Source organism: Pinus tabuliformis, chromosome 1_1 (assembly GCF_031772625.1).
Source record: "Pinus tabuliformis cultivar Carrire ecotype Pingquan chromosome 1_1, CPIR1, whole genome shotgun sequence".
NCBI classification, from domain to species: Eukaryota; Viridiplantae; Streptophyta; class Pinopsida; order Pinales; family Pinaceae; genus Pinus; species Pinus tabuliformis.
This window is the reverse complement of record NC_142297.1, coordinates 100,890,492-100,913,666: the sequence shown is the minus strand read 5'-3', so window position 1 is coordinate 100,913,666 and position 23,175 is coordinate 100,890,492. Positions and strand designations below refer to the sequence as shown.

Here is a 23,175-nt window from a genome sequence, read left to right as displayed (position 1 = left end):
CACTAGGGTCGAACACAAGGAAATCATCAAAGGAATAATCCACTCATCATCTTGAAAGAAGGAATATCAAAGAAGGCCTCAGAACTCTAGCTCATCCAAAGAAGACCTCAAGGCCCCAACATCCACTCAACCAAAGAAAGACTACATTTGAAGCACCTTTGGAAAGCCACCACATTCTACACTATCATCCAAGGAAGCAAGAAGAGGCGTTGTTATCATCAAGGAATCATCAGAAAATTCGCCCTCCTGGACGCTCTGTGTCAACCTTTGCTCGGTGCTTGCTCAAACCCTTGGACGTCTAAGCCCGAAACCACCTTTGATGTCTTTAATTTATGTTGTCTTCTTCTATCTTTTCTTCATCAAGCAACTATCAAATCAAAAGGACATGAAGATCACAAGAATAATAGAACACCATATGTAGGCTCTCAGCCAAGGCAAAACCCCTCTTCTAGGGGAAAACCCAATCAAACTCTTCTTCTATTATAGAACCAAATCAAAATGAGACAACCAATACTTGACCAGGACTTCCACCACACACCAAGTCAGCCCTCCAAAATATCTTCTTTCTTCAAGAGTCAAATTCCTCCTTCAATAGTCAAAGTCTTCCTTCAAGTACCAAAGAATCAAGCTCTTCATTCAAAATGTCAAAGTCTTCTTCCTTCTTCAAATACTCAAAACCTTCCTTCAAAATCTTTCTTCAAGGAATCAAGGTCAACAGGAGTCAAAGTCTTTCTACAACAAAATTTCAGCTCTCTAGATTAGGTCTAAAATTCGGCCTGCAATTTTGTAGTGTTGCAAACATCGCGATCAGGATTAAATCAACGAGGGGAAAAAATCGTAAAAATCAAGGAAAAAATTGGTAAAAGTCAAGAAAAAATCGGCAAATACAAAAATATTCATTTTTTTCAATTTTTTTAATACCTAAAGCATCTACAACATAAAATAAATACATTGATACATAAATATGATAAAACAACTAATATATAAGATGTGTAATATCATTTCTAGTGCTACATCACACATAACAGTGAATCATGTCCTGAATAATAAGTCCTGACTCCTGAGTCCCAACTCAACATCAAAATATCAACAAAAAATATAAAACGTATCTCATATCATGAGTCATAATGTCATATACAATGAAATGAACCAAATAACTAATACCACTAATTTCCTCTTCCCCTCTTGTGAGAAAATGCAATAGCTTTTCCTTTCCCTCTAGATGTAAGATGCTGATGGGGTTGGTAGTGGACTCTTCTATGCTCTAGAAGCTGAAGAACTAGGAGCTACAGGAGGTAGACCACGTCCTCTACTGGTGGCAGGGGTAGCCTAGGTAGGTGGTGTCACCTCCTCCTCTTGTTGCTCCTCCTCCTCCTCTGCCCCCTCTACGCCTTCCACTACCTCTTGCACTAACCAATCATCGGCAGACTCCATGAGAGGCCTCTCGGCCTCAACCCTCCACGTAGTAGTGGTGTCAATCCCATCCAATGAGATGGCCTTCATATCAGGTGTCCTCTCAAGTTGCCTCACCCACAATCAAAGATTGTAGTAGACGTAGACCATGTCATTAAGTCACTGGGACTCCAACCTGTACAAAGGCCTGAAAATAATAATTATAAAAAAATATTATTTAATGAATTCAAAAAATTAACTAAAAATTTGGAATATTTTAAGTTTTAAGTGTTTAACCTGTTGCACTTCTTGGTGTGTATTTTTTCAAATACACTCCAGTTGCACTCACATCCTGAGGAGCTACATGTTTGGTTGAGGATTCCAATGGCAAGCTTTTGCAAATAGCCATACACCAAGTGTCCAAGTCCAAGCTTTGATTCTAGCCTTCTGAGCTATCTTCCAGACTTCCTCAACCATCCGGAGCATCCCTTAGTGTATTGCTGCCTCCAAACGCCGCACAAACCAAATATAAAATTACACGGGAAATAGGAGTAAGAACATACAAAAAGGATTAAAGGGCAGACTTCAAAAAAATATTACACCCACACCTAAACTGTATCGGATCCGCTCCTCCACAGTTTTATCGCAATCGGCACTTTAGTGTGGCAAGGCTTTATAATATATGTGATATGTGACGGATGCAATGATACACTAACTCATATTGCACTGTGCGGCGGGTCCGCGTGGATATGTATCGCAATCGGGAGTTGCCCTTGGCGGAGGTCCGATGCGACATCGCTAATCGCTATCGGCGATCGCATTGGACCGTTGTAACTCTGCTCCCGAAGTGCCGATGCGATATACATCGGCAATCGCAAGTCGCAAGTCGCAAGGGTTCAAGGCCTCGATAGTGTATTTGCAGATATATGTCTGCGCTCCGATGGTTGTTTGCGTCCTCTGTTGCTCTAATGGCTCCGTCTGCTCCTCTTGGCTCCTCTTGGCTCCGTCTGCTCCACTTGGCTCCGTCTGCTCCTCGAATATTGCCATATTGACATCAATGACAATCTGTGTTCAAGAATCTCCCCCTTTGTTATTGATGGCAATATTCTTTTGTAGCGTCGATAGATTGTTAATGCATATATAGATGGGTTTTGGCCTCTGATAGCTCCCGATTGTGTAATCTTCTTCCTCTGATGGCTCTGTTTTGGCATATATATATGTATATATATATATATATATATATATATATATATATATATATATATGGCTCCTTCGTTTGCTCTGTTTGCTCCGTTTGCTCCTCTTCTTTGGCATATATATGGCATATATATATGCTCTGTTCTGCTCGCTCTATTTGCTCCTGTAGCTCTGAGAACTCAGTTTTGGCATATATATATTACATATATATATGGCTCCTCCTGTAGCTCCTCTTGCTCCAATGTGGCTCCTCTGGCTTGGCAGTGTCTTTCAAAGACCTCCTTGCATATATGAATGCCTCTCTTGCTCTGATATCCTATGATATGCTTTGATCTACCTCCTTTGGTAACTCCCCTTGATTATGGCTTTCCATGCCGCTTCCTAGCTTTACGGTCACCGAGTGTTAAAGCTATAATACAGACCCGTTTTTTCAATGATAAAAGGCATCCATCGTTTAACGGACATGCCACGTCCTATCGCAATCGCAATCGGCTTGATTCAGCCTCCTGAACTACACTTCAGGCCTCCTGAACTATCGGGAGCATTATTGTATTGCATTTTTGCCTAAAAGGCCCACACACAGAAAATATCAGAGAGATTCTTTTTTTCTTTTCAAGTTCACAAGTCGTGAACTATTATTTCTTCGTAATATAGATGCCCGAGATCAATCCACCAAAGTACACGTTCCTTGGGAGGAGGGGCCGACTTATGAGTTTTTCTCATTTAAAATATATAACTCGAAGAGTCTTCCATTATAGACTTATTGCTCACGGAACCCATATAAACGTGGTATACCCATATGGTGGTCCCACATGCCACGTCATCCTTTTATCGCAATCGCCACTTTCGGAGGTTCTTCTACAATTCGAGCCTAAAGCATTGCCGATGGTCGATACTGGATGCGATATTATATTAAACTGTTTATAATAGGTGCGTCAGGTCCACAGTTCTATCGCAATCGGCGCTTTCATGTGGTAAGGCTTTACGGCTTGCGATATAGCGATGGAAGCGATATTACGATAGGCGTGATATAATAGGATCATCGGGTCCGCAATTGTATACCGCAATCGGAGGTTTCGGGGATGATAGCCCTTCATAACTTGCGATGCGGTATTCCCTAGCAATTCTCCACCGTTGATCTCTTCAAATCTAACGGTCCCGACTTAACTCGGTTAACATTGAACGCGGATACACAGAGTCATGACTCTCCACTCTTCTTTGGAGTAATTATCTCTTCATTCTTTGGATCTGGGATGCGCTTTTGATAACATACTTTTTCTTCTTTTGGATTGCAGGAAAGTGCATCGGCATAGCTTTTCGCACTATTCTTAGTGCTTGAGGATTCTCCTTTAAAACCTATTCCAGACTTGTCATGTTGAGGTTTTTGACTTTTTAGAATAGTCTCAAGTATTTGAGAGCTTTTATAGCCCTTTTTAATTTGCTCCAACTCCTTTCTCAGAGACACTATTTTGGCTTCACGTTCTTCGCAAGTCTCTTCTTTTTCTTTTAGCTTTGCTTCCAAGAGATCTTCTCTCCTTGTTTCCTCGTTTTCCACTTTGAGAGAAATGATTTTATTCCGTAGTTTCTCATTTTCTTCAATGGCACTTATTAACAGTTCATCTACATTTCCTTCCAGCCCTGAGTCATCATCATTTGTGAATGCCATGAATAATGTTTCTTGGCTTTCATCATGGTCACTTTCCTCATCTGATTTCTTTTTGATGACCATAAACTCATCCTCATCAGACTCATCTTGCTTAGAGAAGAAGTTCTTCTTATTGAACCCTTTCTTTTTGTGTGCCATTCTTTTAGAATTTCCTTCATCATCACTATCATGTTTATGAGGACATTTTGCTGCATAATGACCTATTTTTCCACACTTAAAACAGATAAGAGGGTACTTTCCTTTAAGCTTAGATCCTTTCTTCAGCTTTCGTACAAATTGAGCCAATTCGGATTCCACATCGGACTCATCACTACAGTCATTCCTTTCTTTCCCCTTCTTTGACTTTGAAGCCTTGAATGCTGCATCTTTGGAGCTTGGGCCACCTTTCCTCATCTCATAGGCAGTGAGGATTCCATGGAGTTCATCCATCTTGAGGGTATCTAGATCCTTTGCTTCTTCTATGGCGCTTAGTTTGGAGTCAAATTTGTCTGGAAAAGATCTTAATACCTTTTGAACAATGTTACATTCTTCAATTTTTTCGTCCAATCATTTAAGGGAGTTGACCACTTCAGCTACTTGGGGGAGGTATCTGCAATATCTTCTTCATCTTCCATCCTCAGACTTTCAAATTGTCTTCTGTGAGTTTGAAGCTTTGCCTTCTTGACTTTTGAGTCTCCATCGTATAAGCCAACTAGCTTATCCCGCATTTCTTTGGCAGAGTAACTGTTTATGACTTTTGTAAACTCAGAATCAGTGATTCCACTAGTGATGAAGTTCAAGGCCTTTGCATTTACAATGTAGGCTTTCGTCTCGTCTCGATCTATTGGAAGAGTGGTAGGCATATGGTACTCATTTTGAACAAAATGCCAGACTTCAGGTCCAAGGGACATTAAGTAGTAGGTCATTCTCTTTTTCCAGAAACCAAAGTTAGTGCCATCGAACAGAGGAGGTCTTCCTGATGCTTCGTGATTTCTCATCATGGCTGCGGATCCTTCTTCAAGCTGTTAGGCTAGTATGAAAAAGCCTACTCTGATACCAATTGTTGGAAACACTGAGAGGGGGGGTGAATCAGTATTTCTTTTTTGTTGTTCTTGTTGTTACCAAAAGCACATATATATATATGGAACATAGAAATAGATAGCTGGAATTAATGCTTTTATTAACACAAAACAGTGCAATGAAATAAATACAATATATATATATATATATATATAACTGGTTGCAATTAGTTGCCAAGCTCCAACTTGGACTTCAGTGAGGCTCCAACCTCCAGAACACCAATTATGTCTTGCAATAGTTCTGCACTTAGGAGCACCAACTCCCAAGGATTTCAATCCTGTTCAGTTCTGAGGCTCCAACCTCTTGGGCTCCAACCCAAACCTGAAATGAACTATTCTGTTGTTGTTCTCTGCTCCCAAGCCTACTGAGCTTCTGCTTTTCTCCTGCTCTCTTGCTTCTCTGGCTTCTCCTACCTCTTGCCTGTTCTTCGACTATCCTAATGGCCTTGCTCCTGTCTCTTCATGGATCTGCTCTGCTTCCCCTTGGCTTCATATCGTCATCTAGTATCTAGAATATTGCCATATTGACATCAATGACAACCTAGGTCAACATATATCTCCATTTCCTTAGAGATTTTTGCACGTTCTACTAGAGATGGCACCATCCTCTGAACAAAGGTGAAGAATCCATCCATGACCTCAGCATCAAATAAGAACCCACAGGGGTAAGAAAATGTGGGGTTCAGGTAGATCTCTACAGCATGAATGGGACGATAGAGTGTGTTGTTCCATCGTTCATCAATCACTTCCCATAGGAGGAGTTGTTTTTGAAACCCCTCATCTCCCTTATCATCATAGTAGGCCCGAATGGATTCTTTGGCCCTGTCCATGGCCTCATACAAGTAGCCCATTGCGGGCTTGTCACCATCAACTAATCGAAAAACCTTTACCAAAGGTTCAATAATGTTGCACACCTCCTGCACTCCCGCCCAGAAGTTTTCCTGGTATGAAACTAATCTGCATATGGTCTCTCCCTCTGGTTTGTGGTTAAATGTCAAAACACGCCACTCATTTGAAAGAAACATTCTCTTCACATCCCACATAGAATTCAAGAGGGATTGAAGAGATGTGAAACTGGTGGCAAACTGTGTAATGGCGGGGCGCACCAACTCCTAGTTGTTGGTGAATGCTCTCATCAAATGAAGCACAGATGCATGATTATATATAAATTTTGTAATGCTTTTTGATGAGTCGACAATATCTTTGACAAAAGAAATTTTTCATATGTCCTCAAACATCAAATCAATGCAATGTGCAGCACCAGGTGTCCAAAATAAAGTAGGATGCCTCTCCATAAGTATCTTGCCAGCAACAACATAATTTGCAGCATTGTCCGTTATGACTTGGACAACATGTTCTACACCCACCTCCAAAATAAACACATAATAATTTTGCATCTTTGATATGTGCAGATGCATCAACATATTTCATAAACATTGTCCCCTTGGGACAATTAACCAAGAAGTTTATAAGGCTTCTCACCTTTTGATCGGTCCAACCATCTAACATCATAAAGCATCCTGTGTGTGCCCATGATGCACTAAACTCCTCCAATCAACCTTTTCATCTTAAAGCATGCGAGCTTTAAAGTCATCATAAGAAGGGACTTTGTACCATGGGCCAACAATTGCAATAACATCAACAACAAGCTGGAAAAATGGATTATTCCTTGCAACACTGAAAGGAATATCACTCCAAAGAAGAAACTTGCCCAACAACTTGTCAACTTCTTCTTTCTCCTTTTCTTAAGCATTGAAGAGATAGATGGTTGTGAACCAGTCGTGGTTCTAAGAACAAAATATGATGAGGCAGCTATAGGGTTGGTTGTAGACACTGATGCTGAAGTAGAACCAGTGCCACTATCATATTCACCTCCTAACACTCTATTCCCTGCTAGTTGATTCCTCAGATCTGACTTGGACAATTTGGCTTGCTCTAATTCTTCCAATGATCTGAGGGCTCTTCGGATGATTTCTGGATTTGTATTGTTGCAAGGCCCTACCTCATGTCCAAGGATTTTTGCAAGGTGATACTTCAATCTATAAACCCCCTCTGTCATATGATGCCCACACAACTTGCAAGACAAGTTTGATCTATCAAACCCTCCATCAGGTTCACCAAATTCCCACAGAGGGTCCAATTTCCTTGGCATGTTTGTAACTTGGTTGAACTCTTGAGTTTTAATGTAAGATGAAGTTTGAAGTTGAACCTAGGGCACAAGAAGAATTGCAAGTTAAAAAAAATTAAAAAAAAATTACATACATGACACAACACATTGAATTTTTGACAACAAAAAAAAAACTCAACTCAATGCAACAATAATAGAAAAAATGCACATTCAAACCCAAACAAAAATGATGCAAAAAAATAGAGCACAAGAAGAAATTAAACTAATAAATCTAACAATCAAGTTTTTGCATTTTTTACCAAAATGAACCCTCTCCACTCTATGCAACAAAAATGAAAAAAAAACACAATCAAATCCACTCAAAAATCATTGATAATCAATGGGTTATAGAAACCCAAGCAAAAACAAAAAACCAAAAAAATAGCCAAATTTGATGCCCATACCTAGAAACGACGCTTTGCCGAAGAAATTTGGTACAAACACGAATTTGTCTTGCTTGGGATGCTAAAATCTTCCGTTTTTCTCCTCCTCTGCCCTAGTAGACGCCTTCCTCTCCTCCTTAGCTCTCAAACAAGCCCGTTGTCTACAAAAGATGACGAATAAAAACGAAAAATTAGTTCAAAAAGGCATCGTTTCCGACCCCTGCGATTTTTTCCCGTCGACTCACAATTTTTTCTTTTTTTACGATTTTTTGAAAATAAAAAAAAAGCTCAAAAAATCCCCTAATTTAATCTGCAACTCGAAAAAAGCGCGATTTTTTGAAAAAATTGCAATGTTCGCAACACTGCAATTTTCGGACCTACAATAGCACCAGAAACCCTAAAATTCTCACACGTGTGGGCTAAATTAGGTCAGAAATCAAACTTCTTTGTTTCAGATTCTTCTTTTCTCCTTTTACTTATGTTTTAGGTGCAAATTGAACTTGATGGATGGATTTAATAATAGGTTGAATCCTCCTCTAATATATAGTCATCTTGAGAGTTTGAATGGGCTTCTTTGGGGCTTATTTCACTAGCAACGCCGACTTGGTGTTGCGAGTCCATAAATGTTAATTTTAGATAACAATGGTATGTTCTATGCTTTAGGGCAATTTACTTCAATTTTCTTACTAGCCCAATATCAATTTCCAAATTAGCAATCACATAAACATTGATAGTAAATGCCGATAGAAGATAAAAAATAAGTAGAAGACAAGCCAAGACAAGAGGACACAATATTTGGCGGATGCCAGGGAAAAACCCCAATGCGGGGAAAATCATTTGATCAAATCTTCTTATTATTCTTCAAAAGTTTAGTAGAGAGTACATCATACAAAATTTACTTGCCCAATCACTGTCAAAACAGTACAACCAAACAACAGTCAACAAGATAGACTAACCAGAAAGTCAATGTTGGTCAAACCAGTAAAAAATCTCCTCCAAATGAGCTCAGTCAAACCCAGTCAATTTGGCCTCCAAAGACAGTGAGAATCAACCTAGAACAATCCGAAAAATATCGGTCAAACTTGGTCAACACAGAGTCAACGTTGTGGTCAACGCAGATCAACCTGCTCCAAATTCCTCGGTTTTCATGCCAGAATATGCATCCTCAAATGATCAGATTATCTGCCTGAAAATTGCAATCAAAGGAGGCGATTTGACCCTCGATCAATGCTAGTCAACGTCATTGCAAATAGCCCAAAATAGCCCTGCGATTTTCTGCCTGTAATTTTCGGTCAACCCAAGTCAATGTGAGAAGAAGAAGAGCTGCTCCTTTGCTGTATACCAATGAGAGGAGATAGAAAGACGTGTTGAGTGATGGTGTGTCCACATGAAGAAAATGACTCTTCTATTTATACACAATGTTGAGGGTGAAGAGACACGTCTGTTGGGCTTAATGAGCCTACATTAGACTTCTGGCCGACCTCGACTATTTGTCCATAGAAGAAATAAATTCATAATATCTTTTCTACTTGTCAAAATGAGATGATCTTTAGATCAATCTTACACCTCTCGGAAAGAGGAATCCAATAAAAATATCATCTCCATCATATGAGTTGTTCAAGGAGGAGTTTGGCCCTAGTTGCCAATTTTAACAATAAATGACACTTTAAAATCAAAATTAATATTTCTTTCTTGATAAAATGTGTCCATTGTGAAAATTTCTAAATAGAAATCCAACTGCAGTGACTGATATTATTTCTTCTACTTATTAATTCAAAAAAAAGTTAATCACAATGTTTCTACGGCAAATATCGAAATAAATTCTATTGCAGCCTTCACAATTAAAATACTCTGGAAAGTAAATGCAAGGAAAAATACTAGCACAAGTATAATCACAATCACGCTGTTATTTTTGGACAATTGTCCCTGGAAAAACCCAATGTGGGAAAACCAGTGCAGCAGATGAGGGTTTCTTTATTAATCTTCAGCAAAAATCACATCTACAAGATACAACTAGCAGAATAGAAGAGGAATCTTTGTGAGAGATTGAATGACAATTTTCTCACACTTCTTGATGGGATTCTGATCCAGGAGAGGACTTGTTTCCCCCTCTGCGTCTCTCTGCGTCAGCGTCTGCATAGGGACTGCGCAGTCCCAACGTCAAGCCTTGTATTGTCCCTCTCCGTCACAGCTTCTGCACTGTCCCTTCTCTACTCCATGTCTTCTTCTCCTGCACTCTCGACTGTTGTTGCTACCCTCTCCTCCTCACCTGCAACTCTCCCTCTAAATCGATTTTCTCTTGTCGAACTTCAACCAGTGAGGAAATTGATCTTACTTGGGTAACTGAGTATCTGCCTAGTGTATCTTCCAAATGCCCATTAAAGTTCTTATAATCCTCTAGTTGAGAACCAACGGCCCAGATTAGATTCTAATCAATGGCTCAAATCATTTGGACTTGATCTTTGTCTTCTTCTAGAAGTTTCACCCACATTTAGATTAAAATTTAATACCCTTTAATTATTTTAATTTACTAGTTTAGACTTAGGGACCCATTAAAAATAATTAATTATTTAAAAAAAACTATTTGCGGGTGGAATTTCCCAAAAAAATTTCTAGGTACTGTGCAATACATGTGTCCTAGCCTCCCTACAAATTTTGAGGCTAAGAGCACATCCGATGCTACCAAAAATCAACACTCCCTCTTAGCGAAGAATATGCCCTAGCAATGCACCCTACTGAAGCATCACCTTGATTCTTGAAACATCTTCCTCTACGCTGCTGATGTCTGACATCACTGCCCACCAACTACTGCACAAAATGTTGCATATGTACTATTGTTGACCCTGCCACTGTCAACACTGCATCTGCACTGCAACTTACCGCCACTGTCAATTGAGAAACCACCTGTTTTTGCTACTAAAATAGATTCTCTACCATACCCATATGTTCCCTGAACTGGATGAACTTAACCATTCTTAGAGCTTTTGTGAGTACGTCTGCTACCTGATTTCCTGTGGAGACATACTGCAACTGTACTGCCCCACGTTGAACACAGTCTCTGATAAAGTGACATCTGATATCAATGTGTTTCAACCAATCATGAAATACTAGATTCTCAGAGAGTTTAATACAACTCTGATTATCGTGAGAATACTAGTCACCTCCATCCTTTTCCTAAACAAACTCACAAGCAGTTTTCTAAGCCATATAGCTTCGCATGTAGCTATGTTGGCTGCCATATATTCTGCTTCTGCTGAGCTCAGAGCTACCGACTTTTGCTTCCTGTTGCACCAAGAGATCATTCTTGATCCAACACTGAAGTAATACCCGAAGGTGCTTTTCTGGTCTACTGAACTACCTGTCCAATCTGCATCTGTGAATCCATTCAATCTGACGTCATCTTCTCGGATGTATTTCAACCCATATTCGATTGTTCCATGCACATATCTAAGAATGTGCCTAGCTGTTGCCCAATGCACCCTTTTCGGTTCCACCATGAACTGACTAAGGGTGTTGACAGCAAAGCAAATGTCTGGCCTAGTGTTGACTAGATACATGAGCAACCCAATGAATTGTATGTACATGGTGGGGTCCACCTCCTTGTCTCCTGATGCGTCTATTTTCTTCTAGTTGGTGATCATGGGTGTAGCCATGGGCCAAAAATCCTGCATTCTAAATCTCTTCAAAATCTTTGTAGCATATCTTCCTTGCCCAAGGAAGATCTCCCCATTCTTTTGCCAAACTTCCAACCCTAAAAAATAATGCATCAATCCCATATCCTTGATGTCGAATTCTGAGATACTTCTTGCAGTCCTTTATGAGCCTATCTGACCCTATTAGAAATAAGTCATCCACATATAATACCAGAATAAGTGGCTCATTCTCCACCATTAGATAGTAGAGATTAGGATCAGCATCGCTCTTGACGAATCCCAACTGCTGCAAGGAACTATCAATTTGACCATACCATGCTCTGGGTGCCTACTTGAGCCCATGTAGGGCTTTCTTTAACCTGCATACATAAAGTCACTGTTCATGAGTCTTGAAGCCTTCGGGTTGTTCTATATATACCTCTTCTTCTATCACCCCATTCAAGAATGTTGTCTTGACATCCATCTGGTGAATCTCCCATCCCATTTGAGCTGCTAGGGATATAACAGATCTGATAGAGGTATATCTGGCGACTGGGGCGAAGGTCTCCTCATAGACTAGTCCTTCCTTTTGTGCGTACCCCTTTGCCACAAACCTAGCCTTGTACTTCTCTATACGGTCATCTACAGCATACTTGATCTGGTAGATCCATCTTGATCCTACAACTGATCTATCTTCTAGTCTAGGTACCACTTCCCAGACATCATTTGTCATGATAGAACTATACTCTTCTACCATGGCATCCACCCAAACTTGGTGTTGTACGGCTCCCTGAAAGCTAGAGAGTTCTTCAACCTGTGCTACCAAGGCTTGGTACCTATCAGGTTGTCTACGCTGCCTCTTCTCGAATCTAGGAGCTCCGACAAACTCCTCTGCGTCCCTTAGTGTTTGTCGTACTTCGTTCTGCCACTGGTGGTGGGAGGCTCGATCAAATACCCCTCTTGTTCCTGCCATTCCATCTGCTAAGAACTACTTGGATTTCCTTTTTCTAAGGAAATACTAGTGTTGGTCATTGTGCTCATTCCAGGTGTCTGTCCCCATGCTTGTCCTCCTTGTTGTCCCTGCAGTTGCTGGACTAATGGAACATCTACTGACTGATCTTCTGCTAGCATCTCTCGGGATTTCCTGAAAGCTCCATCCTGCATGAACTTCGCATCCCGTCTTACTACAATCTTCCTGCTGCTAGTAATGTAGATTTTGTATGCCTTCAAGGTCTCGCTATATCCTACGAGGGATCCCTTTTCTGCAGTCTGATCCAGTTTACTACGCTTCTCGTCTGGAATGTGACAATATGCCACACTTCCAAATATCCTGAGATGACTGACTTCCGACTTCTTCCCTGTGAAGACACCTTTGAGCATTTTCTTCCCCAATGCTTTGTGAGGAGTTCTATTGTGTTGCAAGCCTCTGCCCATAAGAATCTAGGAAAATCCTGGTAATACAACATAGCCTTTGCTACCCCAACAATAGTTCTATTCTTTCGTTCTGCTACTCCATTCTGCTTTGGAGCATATGGAGTTGTCCACTCTTTTTTGATGCTCTCTTTTGCGCAAAAATCTATGAAGTCTTTGTCTGTATATTCTCCACCATTATCTGAACGCAATTCCTTTATCTTTTTCCCTGTCATGTTCTCAACAAGAGCCTTAAACTCTCTAAAACGATCGAATACCTCATCCTTGGTCTTTAAGAAATAAACCCAGGTTTTTCTACAGTGATCATCAATAAAGGTGACAAAGTATTCGCCACCACTAAGAGCCCTTGTGTACATTGGACCACAAATATCTTAGTGTATCAATCCCCATACACCTTCCACTCTGTTTTTACTCCTGGAAAAAGCTTCTTTAGCGTACTTCCCTAGTACACATCCTCTACATATATTGCCATGCTCAGTACTAAGGATTGGAACTCCTGTAACAGTCTCTCTGAGCATCCTCAGTGCTCCATGGTGTAAGTGTCCCATTCGCCTGTGCCATAGCTCATTCAGTTCCTTTCACCATTAAGATTTTTTTCCTATTAGTGCCATTGGAGACTCGAGTTGCAACCTATACAGTTTGTTGCTTCGAGCTCCAATTTGTCTCTTCTTCTTCCAACTTGGATGTTTGACATATACTTTCCTTCCAATGAAGTATACATTGTATCCCTTGTCCTGTAACTAGGACACTGAAATCAGATTCATTCCTAACCCGGGCACATGCAGAATATTAGTGGCTCAGATGTTGGTTCCTACTTCTGTCTGAAATGTTATGGTGCCTCTCCCAAATGGAGTACACTTCATTCTGTTTCCCATAGTATTCTGGAAGTCCATTTGCTCTTCTTGATAGCTCGACAAATATTCTCATACTCCAGTCATATGGGTTGAAGCCCCGCTATCAATATACCAAACATCTGTTGATGTTGAACCTGACAATTATGCGAATTCTTCTTCTAATCTAGAAGATAATCCAGAGACATCTTGATTTTCCATCCTTCTCTGTGCTATTTTCCTATCGATCTCTGACGTTTTTCTGCCCCAACAACTACTACAAAAAAACATTGTCTTTGCCTGAACACTGCTCTACCCTGAATCTTCTGCGCTGCTCCCTCTGTCACTCGCAACTTCAACCTGGAAATCTTCTTCTCTGTCGACTCACTAAGAAAGAAATTTTCTTATGAAAAATTTAGCCCTTCTAGACTGGACTGCGCAATTCCTCTAGGGATTCGATTTTCTGCCTATGCAGTAATTTCGAACTCCCTCCTCTCCAACGCTGGCTCTTCTGGTTTGCACTTTTTCTTAACTCGGCTCCGATACCATGTGAAAATTTCTCAATAGAAATCCAACTAAAGTGACTGATATTATTTCTTCTACTTATTAATTCATAAATAAGTTATTCACAGTGTTTCTACGACAAATATCAAATAAATTCTACTATAGCCTTCACAATTAAAATATTGTGGAAAGTAAAAGCAAGGAAAAATACTAGCAAAAGTATAATCACAATGACAGTTATTTTTGGACAATTGGTCCCGAAAAACCCAATGTGGGAAAATCGGTGTGGCAGATGAGGGTTTCTTTATTAATCTTCAACAAAAATCTCATGTACGAGATACAACCAACAGAATAGAAGAGGAATCTCTGTGAGAGATTTACTGACAATTTTCTCACACTTCTCAGCGGGATTCTAATCCAGGAGAGGACTTGTTGCCCCCCAGCGTCTCTTTGCATCAGCTTCTGTATAGGGACTGCGCAATCCCAGCGTCAAGCCTCTGCTTTGTCCCTTTGGATCACATCTTCTGCGTTGTCCCTTCTCTACTCTGCATCTTCTGCTCCTGCACTCCCGACTGATGCTGCTACCCTCTCTCTCCTCCTCACCTGCAACTCTCCCTCTGAATCGGTTTTCCTTGCCGAACTTCGACCACTGAGAAAATCGATCTTACTCGAGTAACTAAGTATATGCCTGGTGTATCTTCCACATGCCCATCAAAGTCCTTATAATCCTCCAGTTGAGAACCAACGGCCTAGATTAGATTCTAATCAATTGCTCAGATCATTTGGACTCGATCTTCATCTTCTTCTAGAAGTTTCACCCACAGTTAGATTAATAACCTTTACTTATTTTTATTTCCTAAGTTTAGACTTAGGGACCCATTAAAAATAATTAATTATTTTAATAAAACTATCTCAGGGTGGAATTTCCCAAAACGATTTCTGGGTATTGTGGAATACATGTGTCCTAACCTCCCTGCAAATTTTGAGGCTAAGACGACATCTGATGCTACCAGAAATCAACACCCATAAGGGTCTTACACATATGACAAGGACTATATTGACTCAATAAACCCTAGAGCATGAAGAACATGCTTGACTTAGTAGACAAAATAAATATAGAGCATGAAACCCATGCTTTTCAAAATATATTTTTCTGTTTCTTTTGATTCTTCAATGAATATGATTATGATACAAATTATGAAGACCAAGCAAAGTTACATTTTCCAGCAATACCCTAATACTAGAATATCTATTATGTGACCTACACATATACCGGTACTCCTTCCATCGGTGAAAATCCGTAAAGAATAGGGAGTTTTGGCTGTGTTGACAGTGGGCCACTACCCCATTGTTGTCTCTTGGTCTAGCAATAAACTTGTAAGGTACCTCTCCCCAAGGCCGGATAGATTTTGCAACAACAAGCCAAACCCATGCACCAAACATACTGCCCATCGACACCAAGTTGAAGAATTTTATCAGAAAGCACAGGAAGCCTTGCCTCATTACTTATTCCTTGTCCTCCAAACATTCGTGTTGATAGACACTAGTACAACCACCCCATAACTGGGTGCATGTTTACAAATTACACACATGAGATCTCCCGTCAAAATTGCATGTTGCTTGTTATTGAGAAGCTCTAATTTCTAATGAAATCCTGAAATCACTGAGCAATGTTCCACCAAGGTTCCGGGACGAGGGGGCGAGGGAGCGAGGGGGCGCGGGAGCGGCCTATGCAAAAGCTCCCTACCATTTTTTAGGAAACGTGGGGGAGCGTCAGGATATTAAAAATTTATAAATATAAAATATAATTTATTAATTGAGTCCACTATGACAATTTGGTTTGAATTGAAAAGCTGCAAAGCATGATCATTGATATGAATTCCTAGAGCAAGAAAGCAATGAATTTGAAAATTTACACAATCCTTCTTAGAAGAAAACTTAAACAAAGAGAGAACTGTCCCTCTTAGAAGAAAACTTAAACATAGAGAGAACTCAGAACTATAGTGGATTATGTATAATGATTTTGAGAAATTGGACTTCTAAGTTCTTGACATATTAGTTAGGCAGGCCGTAGATTTTCAACTGATAATATTAATATATGAATAGCCTATTTGGCAATGCTTCCATAGGACTAGCCCATAGGTCTGATATACCTTCACAATTCTGTTTTAGATACTGCTAACCTAGAGAAAAAGTCTAAAAGAAATCATTTTTGGAACTTGGACTAAACGGAACCTGGATGCTTTTTCCACAGGTAAAGACCATAGGCCTAATATAGTAATAGGCTGACTATCTATTGTTTATTCAGTTCCCAGGTAACCATTGCGACAGCCATAACCTTGTGACATAGATTTTTCCATCGGCAATCTCATGCAAAAAATGATAGACACGTAAGTGGAAGTTACTTTCTTCTTTTCATGTTGTTAGACTGCTTAGTTAGTTTCCATTTTACAGATCCTGCTGGTTTCTTTCTTTGAGCGAATGTATATTTTGAACCCTTTAAGTTCTCATGGGATCAAAATTAGATGTCAGGGCAGAATTTTGAGAAATCATATAGGAAAGTAGTTGGCTGGCTGGTGGAATATTAACATTCTGTATTTTAATCAGGTCTTATTATATCAACAATATTATATTTCAGTTAGGTCTCATCAACACAACGCATGGTAGTCAAGGAGGCAGTGTTTTAAGTTTTTACAAGTCAGATTTTTCACCCATACTTGTGGTTAATTGGTTCCTGGAAACAAAATAGTTAGATCCACTTTTCAGAACATGTGACAGTAGGCTCTTTTCCTAAACATACTATCACCATGAACGGGAGAGCCCATATTGAACCGATTCAAGGTCTTGGTTTTCCTAGCTCGCACTTTCAACAAATTGTATTAATTCACCGACTTTTTTTAGGTAATTTACCTTTTGTATACAATTCCTAATACAATCAATAATGATACAAGCACTGTTTATTAAAATCCGAACAGTGAAATCCAACGCTGTGAGTGGAGCGCTCAGCGAACTTGCAAAGGCTGTGAGTGTGTTGTTCATGGTTCAGGGTGTCGTTTTTATAACATGAAACAACGATTTTCCAAAACCCTAAACGTTAATTAACTCTTAATTAAAGATTAAGTTCAGCGTTTAGTTAATTAAAACGGTTTTTAATGTATTAAAGGTGTGCCATGTCCCCCCTCGTCCCCCCACGTCCCCTCTCGCCCCCCCTCGTCCCCTCTCGTCCCCCCACGCCCCCCCACATCCCCCTTTTCGGAAACGACCCCTCAGGGAAGGGAAATGTTTCCCTGGCACGTCCCCCTGAGTTTCCTCCATTTTGGGAGCGTGGGAAAACGTCCCCTACTCGTCCCCAAGTCCCGAGAGCGCAGAGGAGCAAGGAAACTAGACCCCTAAGGGGGGGGGGGGGGGGGGGCGAGTCCCCGTGGAACACTGTGACACTGAGGCTTTTATTCTGCAACATTGGGCAACCGTATTTTTAATATATGAAGGAAAACATAGGTCATATGACACAGATTTTAGGATACTGCAAAATCGTCTATACACTACTCAATCCTGACTTCTCTGCTGAAAGATAAAGAATTTCAGCATCTTTATTCCTCTAAAGGATATCTTGTCCAAGATGCCACTTAACTATTCTAGTCTTCTATACATTATTTTTTGGAAATGCCGCTCATGGTAACTTACAACTGTCCCTCAGCTAAGCAGCACCACTATTAGGGGTATTTCTATGCCTTAAAAACAACCCAAGACTTGCACCTGACCCAATCCACACCCACTCAAGGGGTTTTGAAACCAGATTTCAGCATCAATACAAGTTTGCTCACCTCACGACTTGCCACTAGACCACAAACTTGTTTTCTATAGTTATTACTGTAATTATGAAGAGATGTCTTTCAATAAATTATATCTTCAATTGCATCTTATGCATGCATCATCAAAAGGATTAGTTTGTGGCCCTAGAGTGGTGGCCGATGTTATGTTGGTACTTCCTCTTCCAAAGTTTTGTCATCTTTTTTTTTTAATAGTTATAAGGTGGAATGTTGTTCATGAGGTATTCCCTTCAAGGACCCTCTTATATTATATTATTCATCTTTAGAAGGAAGACCCTTTTATTTTGATTGTCGAGTTAGAATAGATATGACTTATTGGCATTTAAATCTAGGGTGAACACAAGGCTGTGCAAATCCTTTTAGCTGTCTTACCTTCAGATGAAATTGTCAAAAATTCAGACTGTATGAGTGAAACATACCCCTTTCCAAATGTTGGCTCCCCAAGAAGAACTGCTCGCTTATTGTCTTTCAGGGCAGCAGCTAAAATCTCGCTTGCACTTGCAGTACCCTTATTCACCTTCATCAAGTAAAATAGTTCCAATATTAATGATTCAAAACTTGCAGAGTTGACTAAAGATATTTCAGAGCACAATTATCACATTTTGATTTTCCATTTTGCTAGTTTACTTCTAGGGTCGTCCCAAAGTGTTTGTGTGGAGGATTTCATACACTATTATTACAAAATGATGAGCATCCATTTAACTTGAACCAAACAAATTAAAGTTTTGACATACGAGCCATTGATAGGAAGAAAAGAAAACATGATACAACTGCAGCAGATATCCAAGACTTCCTTACTATTAGCATTCATCCGGCAAACCATGTCTTATTTTTCTCAGAAGACAACAGCGCATGGATGTTAACAACTTAACATTGATATCCATGTCCCTCAGTTCATGAATAGAAGCATAAGTATAAAGAATGTTCATGAAGGTATAATAATTTTATGTTTTTGTTCCATCAAGCATACGCTACTTCAAATTCACTCATTTAATGTATTGGGGAGTACTCAAATTTCAGATTGCAAGCATCCCAAAATTATTAAACTAGACAATGGGACATGAATGGCTATGTTAAGGGACAAAACCGTGTTTCTTAAATAACTTTTTTTTCAAAAATGGTTTTGTACAGCTGTGAGATGAGTTCACATGATTAAAATTGTGTATGACTCTCAAGGCCCCTAATGATATTCACAATTAGATTTAGAGAAAGAAGTTCTAAACAGATGCTCAAAACATACGTAATAGTTAAAGTTTAGTATGCGTTCAGACAGTTTCTCTTCCTCCCCTGTAACACCTAGTTATGGATCCTTTGTATAAACATAGTTGCATGTGATGAATCCCTACTCTTACCACTCAAATCCCCCCTACAAGAAAAAGTCCTAACCTCACGTGAAGGGCCTGGGGAGCCCATCAAGCAAGCCACTCACTATCACTTTAGTGGCTTGCTCCACTCTCCAGACTAAGGAAACAGATCTATGCTGGCTTAGGGGGAATCCCCAAAGGTCAATCTAAGCCAAATTGTTTAGTATAAGGTGAGAGTGTCTTAGCTCAGAATGACAAATCACAACTCAATTATCAAAGGTGCAGTTTAACAAGTTCTCAAAGAAAATCTGAAAATGGATTTTTTCCTTTTAAACCAAGTTCATAGATTGCTCAAGATTGCTGGTCCAAGATATTCAACAAGCATTGGCACATGTTGGGATAGGAACACAAGCAATTAAATGCTAGCTCTTGGAAGGCAATCAAATGGTTAAATTCAAGAAATTTCGTTGTTTATGTGAAGTGCTAAAATTACAGTCAATGTCAAAATGAAATGATGGTGAGCAATTATAGATTGCTAAGGTTGCAGGTTAGAAAAGCCATCATGAAGCATATCCAATATGCTTAAATGCTATAATTTTAGATTGTAATGCCAAATTTTAGACCTTAAAAGATAAAATTTCTTTTGCTTTCTTTTGACAAATATATTTCATTTTGAATCAAGTAAAATTATGCAGACCGATCCTAGTTACATTCTTCAACGCTTCCTCTTAACTAGGGAGGTATTCATCTTACATATATCTATAGAGGTACATGGAAGATCTCAAAGGACATGATATATGAAGAGTTTAGGCATACTCAGTGCCATGGACTAGATTCCTAATCAGGGCAATCTATCAGGGTGGGACTAAGATGGACTAAAGCTTTTAGTCAGTCTAGGTACCATCAAGCTTACTTGCTAACCATCAACCCAAGGATCTAGGTGTGTATCCAAGGTCAGAGCTCCATGACCAATGCCACCCTCCCTCTTTGAGATCTAGACATCAATACATATGCCGGCCAGATGTCCTCCCAGGCATTTTACACACACAATGCCTCAACACATCAAATCTCTCTAACCTCAAGCATGCTTTTCAAAAACTTTGAGAGATTTCCCTGAATAGTCGCAACCTCATCCAGTAACAACCTTTCAAATACTCATGAGTAAACACAAACCTTTGGGGTCTTCAAACATCTTGATACTGCCTCACAATTCATTATTGTAGGACTTCGAGGCTTCCCAAACAAATCATGACAAAGGTTTCCTCAATCATTCAGCGTCCTTTCCTACTTCACATGCAGCAACCAAATCCAGGTTTCCTTCTTTCAGCAGCACCTCAATATTTATTCTCCAACTTCTTCTTCTCATGATTATAATATGTCCTCCCTCTCAACTTGGGAGATTTCCTTCTTACTTTTATCTAGGCTCCCTCTTAACTTAAGGAGATCAACTTCTTTCTAACACAACGGAGAATCTTTCATGGCTTCCATCCTTCTTATCAAAGTCATCTTGATCATCATCATTTATATAGCTTCCTTAATCATCATTGTCATTCAAAACATTTTCATCATTTTGAAGCAATGACACCATATCCTAGAATATCAGACTTCTGCTAGGGCTTATTTACAAAGCATAGAACAATGAACATCAACAATTAAGTTAGCACAAATACACATCTAGGATTTCATAGTCATGTGTAAGTTTATCAATAACAACATATATCAAGTGAACCCAAGACACAAATATCTAAACATTAGACATATAATAATTTCAATAAGGCTTGGGTTTCGAGGGTTTCATTCCTAGGATATCATCTTAGCCAAAATAAAGGTCTTTCTTATAAACCCTACCAAACCCTAAAGATCTAGGGATTCAATACATAACATGACAAACCCTAATTTTCAAAAACTTTAAGAGTCTAGGATTTCAATACACAACAAACCCTAAAGGACTAGGGTTTCTATAATAGTATCAAAACCCCAAACATCAAAAGAACATTATTTTTCTAGATTTCATCAGTAACCTTAAGACTAGGGTTTTCACATTAGCATAGACATACCCTTAGGTTAGGGATTTACAGAGAACCTTTTTAGGGTTCCACAAAAATGATCAAAAGTATAAAGAGGGTAGATTTATCTAATGATTAATCACCCAAATAAGAATCTTTATGATTCAAAGAGCTAGACACAATGATGTTAATAATGTAACGCAAATTTCAAATGATGATGAATGTACCTTTTATATAAACTGAATTTCGTAAAGTGTATAGTCTAAAACATACTTGGAGATGTTCCTTAACAAACCTTGTAGGGATTCCTTGAAGTGATTTCTTTGAATTGAGCCATGATCTTTTGTAGCAAATACTTTCAACCGAAACATGTGATACCAAGAACATGATGTTAATTTAAGTATTGGGGTTCCCACAGTGCATTATATTAGATATCATTTTGGGACTCAACTGCGTTAAGTAAGTCATTCATCTATGACCATTTCCACGAGAGGTAGTTGTAACTGACTAATTTCTCATGATTTTTGAATAGTCCACTTAGCACTCATTACATCGGGTGATGCTCACAAGGGTGAATAAGTGGGATTGAAACTAGTGAAATGAATCGCATAGCATCAATCATCACTTCCAGGGCTTGCACCCGGTAACCAGGACTTCTCAGGAGGTCACCCATCCCAGATCGCCTCTGGCTCAAGCACGCTTAACTGTGGAGTTTTCCCCACAATCAAGCCCACTTAGCTTGCTACCCCATTTGCAAAACCTTAGCAAGTATTGTGCCTCATGAACCATTCAAGTAGAGTTCCCTTCACTCTTTTGAATTAAGTATTGGGGTTTTCACAGTGAATTATATTAGATATCATTTTGGGATTCAACTGCATTAAGTAAGCCATTCATCTATGACCATTTCCACGAGAGGAAGTCGTAACTGACTAATTTCTCATAATTTTTTAATAGTCCACTTAGCACTCATTGCATCGGGTGATGCTCACAAGGGTGAAGAAGGGGGATTGAAACGAGTGAAATGAATCACATAGCGTCAATCATCACTTTCGGGGCTTGCAACCAGTAACCAGGACTTCCCGGGAGGTCACCCATCCTAGATCACCTCTGGCTCAAGCACGCTTAACTTTGCATTTTTCCCACAATCAAGCCCACTTAGCTTGCTACCCCATTTGCAAAACCTTAGCAAGTATTGTGCCTCATGAACCATTCAAGCAAAGTTCCATTCACTCTTTTGAATTAAGTATTGGGGTTTTCGCAGTGCATTATATTAGATATCATTTTGGGATTCAACTGCGTTAAGTAAGTCATTCATCTATGACCATTTCCACGAGAGGTAGTCGTAATTGACTAATTTCTCATGACTCCACTTAGCACTCATTGCATCGGGTGATGCTCATAGGGGTGAAGAAGTGGGATTGAAACTAGTGAAATGAATCACGTAGCATCAATCATCACTTCCGAGGCTTGCACCCAGTAAACAGGACTTCTCAGGAGGTCACTTATCCCAGATCGCCTCTGGTTCAAGCGTGCTTAACTGTGGAGTTTTCCCCACAATCAAGCCCACTTAGCTTGCTACCCCATTTGCAAAACCTTAGCAAGTATTGTGTCTCATGAACCATTCAAGCAAAGTTCCCTTCACTCTTTTGAATTAAGTATTTGGGTTTTCACAGTGCATTATATTAGATATCATTTTGGGATTCAACTGCGTTAAGTAAGTCATTCATCTATGACCATTTTTAGATTTTATTTTCAATCTAAATTAATAATGGAGG

At 39.5% G+C, this 23,175-nt stretch overlaps 1 protein-coding gene across 6 annotated transcripts in view; it reads right to left on the bottom strand.

The window, feature by feature from the left end:
• The window catches only part of LOC149211846 (carboxyl-terminal-processing peptidase 2, chloroplastic-like), a 300,395-nt gene that overhangs the window by 2,309 nt on the left and 274,911 nt on the right, over positions 1-23,175 (bottom strand). For 4 of the 6 annotated variants that reach the window (XM_089391606.1, XM_089391608.1, XM_089391603.1 and 1 more), the window contains one exon: positions 18,510-18,607. The exons of 1 other annotated variant lie outside the window; for it this stretch is intronic. In XM_089391606.1, coding sequence (XP_089247732.1) covers positions 18,510-18,607 — 98 coding nt within the window. Of the gene's footprint in view, positions 1-18,462; positions 18,608-23,175 lie in introns of all 6 variants that reach the window. One more of the 6 variants, XM_089391605.1, reaches the window with a different exon arrangement.